The 8,910-nt window shown below is 42.8% G+C and overlaps 1 protein-coding gene across 2 annotated transcripts in view; it reads right to left on the bottom strand.

Annotated features, from left to right (window-relative positions):
- LOC132144904 (serine/threonine-protein phosphatase 2A 56 kDa regulatory subunit gamma isoform) overlaps positions 1 to 5,296 on the bottom strand; it is a 6,379-nt gene extending 1,083 nt beyond the window's left edge. The window contains exons 1-12 of one of the 2 annotated variants that reach the window (XM_059555464.1): positions 5,071 to 5,296; positions 3,193 to 3,392; positions 2,563 to 2,673; positions 1,855 to 1,947; positions 1,635 to 1,765; positions 1,494 to 1,553; positions 1,310 to 1,418; positions 1,181 to 1,234; positions 930 to 1,100; positions 395 to 522; positions 206 to 307; positions 63 to 135 (exon numbers count right to left, since the gene is read on the bottom strand). In XM_059555464.1, coding sequence (XP_059411447.1) covers positions 63 to 135; positions 206 to 307; positions 395 to 522; positions 930 to 1,100; positions 1,181 to 1,234; positions 1,310 to 1,418; positions 1,494 to 1,553; positions 1,635 to 1,765; positions 1,855 to 1,947; positions 2,563 to 2,673; positions 3,193 to 3,392; positions 5,071 to 5,134 — 1,296 coding nt within the window. In that variant the 5' untranslated portion in view covers positions 5,135 to 5,296. The remainder of the gene's footprint in view (positions 1 to 62; positions 136 to 205; positions 308 to 394; positions 523 to 929; positions 1,101 to 1,180; positions 1,235 to 1,309; positions 1,419 to 1,493; positions 1,554 to 1,634; positions 1,766 to 1,854; positions 1,948 to 2,562; positions 2,674 to 3,192; positions 3,393 to 5,070) is intronic. The other variant, XM_059555465.1, reaches the window with a different exon arrangement.
- Between the last annotated feature and the right edge of the window lie 3,614 nt (positions 5,297 to 8,910).

Below are 8,910 nucleotides of genomic sequence, written 5' to 3'. Positions count from 1 at the left end.
AGAAACAGACTGAAGCAGACGGAGGAACTCTCTTCCTGTTCGGCGGTTGGAGAGAAACACACCTGTGGGTTTGATCTGGCCAGGTTCTCGATCTTCATCCAGGCCTCCTCTCTCTCCTTCAGCTTGGCCTTCTCTCTGGAAGCAGAAGCGTCAGTGTTTGAACTCATCTCACCTGAAACTACGGTGGGTTTGAGGCTCAACTCACTTGTTCTTCTCGGCTCTGAACTGTTGTGTGCAGTCGTCAAACAGCTTCTGGTTCATCTCCATGAAGAGCTTCAGTGCGTTATAGATCAAGCCGTGAATGGTCCTGCAACACGCAGAAGAGAGAGGAAGACTCATTCAGATGGAGAAACCCTCACAGATGCATCCAAACAGAAGGAAACTCGACTCTCACTTGTTCCAGTGGCTCTTGGAGTTGCGGTAAAGCGCCGGGAACATGATGGGTAAGATCTTGGCTGCGTTGTCACTGATGAGGCTCATGATGTACTCGTTATTCCAGTAATAAAGCGCTCTCTCGGCCACCTGTCAGAAGCACACGTCACTCCATCTCTACACTCACTAACACACGTCTGTGACTGACTCCAAATCACATGACAGAGATTGAAGTTAATAACGGGATACATTTCATTAATAAAATCAGACTACTTTTTGATTTGTTAATCGCAATGATTAAATTAAGTTAATCTTCTACTACACTGATATACAAATACAAAAAGAAAGGAAATGCATCCCATTCGTTCTTATTAATAACATGGAGTGCATTAAGGGACAGTTCACCTAAAAATACATATTCTGTCTTCATGTACTCAAATACAACTTACAACTGAATAATAAATCATGATGAATGTTGGTAATCAAACGGTTGACGGTAGCCATTGACTTGAACTCTTTTGTGTGCAACAGAAGAAAGAAAGTCCAGCTTCGGTCACCTGGAAGTGAGGACTGGACACACACTTGGCCAGCTGACGGAAGAGCGGCTCCATGACCTTCACGAACTCGGACGGCTCGATCACGTCCAGGATCTCCTCCAGCTCGTTGAGGAACATCACCTCCTTCGGACTGTGAGTCTTGGGCCAGTATTTGAGGAGAGCCATGACCACCTGCACAGCGGCAGCAAAGCCTCATGGGTCGCATCAATCCCATAATGCACTAAATGCTGTCTGAGAGTGTGTGGTCTTACCGGTTCAGTGAGCGTGCTGTCCTTCTCCAGGAACTGAACCACACAGTACGCCAGCTGGAGCGAGACGAGACGGTGTTAGCGCTGGTCAGTGTGAGTGACCGGTGTGTAATGAGCGGAGCGTGGACTGACCTGCGGGTGATAGACGCTCAGAGACTTCACTTTATGCAGCGGCAGTAACACCTTCAGCAGGAAGATCTTGTGCTCCTCTTTTAATGGTAAAGCAAAGCCGTTGATGATGCTGTCGGACAGAAGAAACACAGCTGTCAGAAACCAGAAGATTTCCCAGCATGCACCGGGACAGCTGATGTTTTACCTGCCCAGGATCTCCAGTAACTCTGCGATTCCGTTGTGATGCTCCGTCTCGTAAATAAACCTGCAAACACACACAAAGACTGTATTATCAGACCACTAACACTGAGAAACGACAAGAATGAGGCATGAAGGCACTGCTCACCTGTAAAATATGTTATTAATTTGCTTTCTAATGTAAGCGCGCAGCCCGAGAAACTTCCCGTATATTCGGTGCAGGGTGGTTTTCAGGAAATCTCTCTCTCGTGGATCTTCACTGTCGAACAACTCCAGAAGCTGTAAATCAGTTCAGGAACAGTCTCTCACACGTCTGAACTCAGACTGAAACTTCAGCTTCTATACAGTGAGGTAAAATATCTGCATACCTGCATCACAAATTTCTGGTCAATGTATTTCTTTGCGATATTGGGCTGGAAGTCGGGCGACTCTAGAAACCGCAGGAAAAACTCGTACACCAGCTTTGAGAAACAGAGAGATGTTATATTTATATATGAGGACACTAATATTGTTCCGGATTCACAGACGAATAGAAGTTAAAGAAGAACAGCATTTATTTGAAATAGAAATCTTTTGCAACATTCTAAATGTCTTTACTCTCACTTTTGATCAATTTAATGCACCCTTACTGAATAAAGCTATCAAATAACAAAAAAACAACAACATTTGAACAAAAGTCAAAATAAAATCTTTAAAATTTTTAGTCTTTACGCCTCTTGAATGGTAGTGTATTACAGTTTCCACTGAAATATTGTGCTGCTGTGTTCAGAGATGTTTCTCGAGCAGTAAATCATCATATTATCCTGATTTCTGAAGATCATGTGACACTGAAGACTGGAGGAATGATGCTGAAAATACAGCGGAGCATCACAGAAATACATTACACTTTAACACAGATTCACACAGAAAACAGATGATTTACATTGGAAAGATATATCACTATTTTTACTGTATTTGTGACTGAATAAATGCAGGCTCTGTGAGCAGCAATGTTTGGCCGGCCGTGTAGCACCTCGTCTCTGGTTGTGTACTGGACAGAAGCGGTCAGATACGCTGTGAACGTGTTCAGGAAGCACCTGTAGATGAGGCCACGCTGCTTCCAGAGTCGGTTCGTCCTCCTCCGGGTCGAACTCTGCTCCCGTGGGGTTCGATGAGGGCGGCAGAGCCCTGAACATGTTCACCGCAAACTGCAACAGACACAACATCACCCTCCTGACCATGAACCAGCATCTCACATATCAATAATAAAAACACTGGCTAAAGCTATAAAAACTCTTCAAGTTCTAGTCTTTTAATGCAAGAATGCGTCCTGTGTATATGTCTGTATAATTTGACACAAGCTGAGAGCCATAGATAGGCTAAAAATCTGCCAGAAGATTCATATAAATTGACCCTCGTCCTCGGGCGTGTTATGATGAACTCATGCACATCTACAGCCAACAATGGATTAGCACAGCAGTAACTGTGTGATGTGATCTGATGATGTGAGACGAGACACACGTGCAGCTGATCTCAGACCAGCACATTATCAAACACAACCTCTCTTGTTTTAGCTCTGTGTCTGAGAGCGTGTGTTTCAGCGTGATAGGTCATGCGTGTGAAAAGCTTGTGAAGTCAGTGTCAGTGAAGCCGAATACGGCAGCAGTGAGACGCGTCTGACTCCGTCTGGAAACAGAAGATCGAGCCCTGGCTCATGAGGGACTCACCATGTGCACCACCTCTGGGTAGATGGGCTCCGTGATCACACTGCGATTGTGGTTGATGTACTCCACCATCTCGCTCAGCGCCGCCCGCTTCACCTCCTTCCATTTCAGGTCACTGAGCGGATCGCACAGGAAGTCGAACAGAACGCAGCACTGACGCAGCTTCTGGATGAAGAGCTTCTCCTGCTCGGCCGGAGCCACATCTGGAACACACCATCAGACCATGATGAAGATGATGAAGATGATGAGCTCAATGCATGTGATTAGCAGAAGTCCACAGGTGGTTATTAAATGTGATAAAGGTTTCTTGTGTATGTGCGCTCCACGTCTTGGTTTGTTTGAAGGGCTGTTTAGACAGAGAGAGGTTAACCAGTCCCTTTCCCAACATTAAAATGGTTTGAGATCAAAATCTAGACTTACATTCTCAGGCCGAGCTGATCTGAGCTGGACCGATGTTATAATACAGGACTCATCACGTCACACACACACACACACACACACACACAATATCCTGTTTAAACACCGATAGTAACTCTCTCATGAGCTCTTTGATCATTCTTCTCACCTTTCATTAAAGACAAATCTTTCAGAGTGGTTCCTGTCTGTTATGATTATGATTTCAGTACTGTCACATGCTCCGCACGAGAGCCTGATCTGATCCAAACCAGCAGCGTTATTACATGTTTACGACCAGCTGGATCTGTCTCATACACAGATCACTCATGAGCACACCTGACATTAGACGAACACTTGAGAAAAACTAGCAGCTTTACAGAAACTAATTCTTTTCTGACGTGGATAAAAGCATCGCTCTCCGATTGACTCATGAAATCACTTATGAATATCGCTTTGGGCCGATGAAAGTTCATTTTACTGTTATCGTTATAGGCCCTATAAGAAAATCTGGCAGATATGAAAACCGATAAATAATAATAATAGATAATATTTCTATTACTAGGAAACTTGCACTGGTTCAAACTAATCTGCTGTACTGTATATGTTTGATTTATGTTGTAGTATTTCAGACATGTAACGGTGAGACTCTTTCTGTGATCAGGTGTTCAAAATGAAATAAAAATCGGGATTTTGATTTATCGACCAACATATCGGTTATCGGTTTTCAAATTTAAAAAGATATTGGTTGTCGCTCACACACACACACACACATACACACACACACACAAACACACACTCTCTCTCTCTTACAAACACACACTCACACACGTTTGTTTTTGTGTAAAGTGTGTTCACCCCATAGGTGTAATGGTTTTTATACTGTACAAACTGTATATTCTATGGCCCTACACCAACCCTACACCTAACCCTAACCCTCACAGGAAACTTTGTGCAGTTTTACTTTCTCAAAAAAACTCATTCTGTATGATTTATAAGCGTTTTGAAAAATGGGGACATGGGTTATGTCCTCATAAGTCACCCTCTCCTTGTAATACCTGTGTCATACCCATGTCATTATACAGAGTTGAGTCCTGATATGACACAAAAACAAGAGCACACACACACACACACACTCTTGTCTTGCTCTCTCTCTCACATACACTCTCTGTCTCTCTTTCACACACACACACACACACACACACAAACACACACACACAGGGTTTCTCTCTGTCACTTGTGTGTCCATTGTTTGCCATTCAGAATGAGAGAAATGCTCTTAAACAGCGTAACACACAAACACAGCACCCTTCCTTCAGCTCTGACCTCACTTCCTGTGACATCACTGCTGGAGTGGTGGGGGGGGGGCAGGAGACGCTAACTACAGCCTTCGGTCTCATGCAGCGCCTCAAACACACAGATCGTTTAGGAAACGACCCTCACAGTCCACCAGCGAGCGGCGTGAGACACGAGCGTCAGATCACTCACCTCTGAAGTGCGTGAGCGCCACCGGCGGGAACGGCCCGTTGGGATTAGGAGCGTCTACCACCATCCTGCCTCAGACGAGCTGCATGTCAGCGCACGCCGCAGATAAAACACAGAAGCTCCTACAGCACCAGAGCAGACTCCATTTGAACACAAAAGCTGAGCAGAAAATGAAGCTGTGTGCTGGAGGAACCGACTGCTGGCTGATGTCATCAGGAGCTGCGAGCCCATTGGTCCACTGCACACAGGAGCTGTGACATCAGCAGGCCCCTGCAGGCGGAACCCTATTGGTCTCCTGCCTAGGAGGAGGCGGGACTTACGGGCCCTCCAGCACATATATAAAGCCGTCACGCCTCATTACGTGTGTGTGTGTGTGTGTGTGTGTGTGTGTGTGTGTGTGTGTGTGTGTGTGTGTGTGTGTGTGTGTGTGTGTGAGTGAGTGAGTGAGTGAGTGAGTGAGTGAGTGAGTGAGTGATCTACAGCAGTGGCGCGGCACACAAACTCCTACTGAAGCCTGAGAAAACAAACAGACAGACACTGAACAACACACAGAGTCTGAATCACTCCAGCACTGAACGCAGCAAAGCCTCACATATTCCTGTGCATCTAAAACTACTACTAACACACTGCAGCACACAGAGCTCTTCTGATCCACTACTAAAACACTTCTCATCCACAGCCTCCTTTTCAAATCCCACCAAAGGTCATAAAAACTATAAGCAAACAGCCTACCTTCAGTTTTACATTAGAATCTGAGATGCTCACAGCGGGCTGGATCAGATACTCCGATTGTTCAGAGTGATAAACATGAAAATAACAGTGTTTCAAATTCAAATTCTGCTTTGAAGATTCAAATTCGCTCTACAGAAGACAATAGAGTCGCTGTTAAACTGAAGGACATTTCTGCAGTTACTGTTTAACAGGATCTCCTGTGACATCTGCTGTATGAAGGATTTATAACATTCATACTGACAAACACACACAAACTACTAATCCTAAACTACTTTCCATTCAAAGTAAACATGAATGCAGTTCAGCGGGGCATTGATCTGGTGCTGGATTCTGTAAGTGCAAACAGGATGCTTTCAAATAAGAAATAAGATAACCTTGTCTGTCTTGAGTGATTCTGACTCTGATAAAATGATAATTTTAGAGCATTTATGCTTATATTATTGGCTTGCTTAGTTTAGGTCTTAACTTTCAGTACTTTATGGATATGAATGCACTGATAGCATCAGATCTGAATGAAGCTGGATGATGATTGTCTTCTGTAGTTTCCATCATTGATTCAAGAATTGAGAGCATGTTTCTAGTGCTTTCATGAGTGTCAGAAAGCGAGGCTTTGACAGAAGTGTGACACAAACCCAGCGGGTGTCTTGTAGATGATCTGGAAGACAGCGTGTCATTGAGATGCACGAGCATCCACTGATATCTAAATTATGCATGACGCTGCATTCTGCTGATTAAAGAAAGACCAGGATCCACGTGGAGCATCAATTCTTAATATAAGGCCTGATTAGAACGGACAAATCTGATGCAGTCGAGATCAGCAGTGAGGCTTTTAAAGAAGTCTCTTCTGCTCATCAAACCTGCATTTATTTGATCAGAAATACTTGATTACTATATTATTACTTAATTACTGATAATAATCAGAAATGTTTCTCGAGCAGTAAATCATCATATTATTCTGATTTCTGAAGATCGTGTGACACTGAAGACTGGAGGAATGATGCTGAAAATACAGCGGAGCATCACAGAAATACATTACACTTTAACACAGATTCACACAGAAAACAGCTGTTTTAGATTAGAATAATATTTCACTATTTTTATGTGATGTGCTCGTGTCTCTGCTCGTCAGGAGGCCGTGTCTCTCTCTGAATCACCTGAGAGTGTGTCCAGCGGCAGCAGCTCTCGCTCGAGGCTGACGGGGAAACACGAGGCGCTCAGTCTGCGATGTTTCTTCAGAGCGCTGGGGTCAGACGTGTGTTTGGAGCGCAGCAGCTGAGCGCTGGGAGGCTTCCTGGAGCCCACGCTCTTCTTCTGAAACCAGAGTCACACACAGCAGCTTCCTGTTACACACACCACTTCCTGCTGGAGGAATCAGTTATCCACGGATCTGTGTTATATTCCCAGCTGAATGAGACCGGCTGTTTTACACTCAATAGTATTTGGACAGTAGTGTGATCTTCTGCGGTTCATGTTTCCTTCGGTCAGATCTCTTAAATGTTGTTATTTTCCCAGCATGACTCTGGAAATACTTATAATACTGATTCTCCTTAAACTTACATATTAATACAATCAAAGGAACTGGTATTTAAAAGCAAATCAACTGAAATTAAAGAGATTTTGTATATAGAACTGTGCTAATAATAAATAATATTAATTTCCATGTTTGAATATTAAATCACTATGAACAGGTTCAATCTGATCTATTCCTGCTTAAGTTAAGATAAACACTGTTTATAAAGTCTAGCTGAATACTGTTAAAACTGGTTAAAAATGAGATGCTACAAAGTGAAATCATCTGAAAGTTGACCACTTTTCATCCTAATAATCGATATTTACCTCATTATCAGAGCCCTGATCATCTTCATGCTGTTTGCTTCCCCTTCTGTTGGATCTCTCAGACTGAACATTTATATGACAGAACAAGATACAGACAGTTAATTGAACCAATCTGCCTAAAAGATGTTCTACGAATATAAAAGTTAATCCATCAAAGAACTTCCTAAGTGTCACCTTGTCTTTCTTTGACTTGTGCGGCATCATGAGTGACAGATCTGTGAGCGCGCGCGGGATTGACACTCACACGTGCGCGCGCGGGCGGCCGGGTGCGCGCTGGCTGGACCCGTGTCTCGTGACGTCAGTCGCTCAGGTCCAGTACTGTCCAGACTCAGTAGCGTTAATCAGAGACGAGGCTGAGGTCAGCAGGCCCTGTGTCTTCGTTCTGTTTATTTATTTGTGCTGTTTCCACAATGTTAAAGTTTTTTACAAGTGTGTAGTTGTGTCCAGGTACAGAACCCGAATAATCAAATGTAGAACAGCACTGCATAGTGCTGTTTAAATATACAGTCAAAACAAAATGTATTCAGACACCTTCAACATTTATCACATAATCACTGTTTATACTTTAGATAATGGTAGTAAATTATGAGAAGAACTCAGAACTGTCAGAACAAATTAATATTGATAATATCAGATAACTTTGATAGAGAGATATGTAATGGATTACAATCAACCAAAACTTCAGACAATTTTTACACAATAATCAATACTTTTTTGATCATTTACCAATGATGCTTAATTAGTCCACTGTCTTTGGGTATAATATGTCACAGTTTTCTTTATTTTGCTATACTCACTTAAATAAATGAACTACACACAGTGGTAAACAAAATATATAGAAAATTATATTTGGTGTCTGAATAATTTTTGGACATGAAAAACATGAAAAATAACCCAAAAACATAAAACAAATCAAAAAGACTTTCAATCAGTCTGACACTTTATAAGAATTATTATGCCAATACAATACAAATTCACATGTATCAATAGCATCAGCTGATATGAGATTAATATTATAACGGGCACCATAACATTATTTTCATATGCATTGTTTATTTTATTGTTTGTTTGTTTTTTCGTATATTTGCAGCAGAAACGGTTTTTCTTTGTTGGAGTAGATACGCGAGCGCGTGACGCTTCTCGGCTTTCTGGGATTTGTAGTTCTCGTGTCACGTTCACTCGTTTGTTCGGCCGGTGGAAAAACTACATATCACAGACTTCCGTAAAACAATAAGGTTCGGCGACGCGCGGGGCGCTGGTCATTCCGGTGATGAG

Source organism: Carassius carassius, chromosome 8 (assembly GCF_963082965.1).
Source record: "Carassius carassius chromosome 8, fCarCar2.1, whole genome shotgun sequence".
Lineage (NCBI taxonomy): Eukaryota > Metazoa > Chordata > Actinopteri > Cypriniformes > Cyprinidae > Carassius > Carassius carassius.
This window is presented reverse-complemented; position numbering and strand designations above follow the sequence as displayed.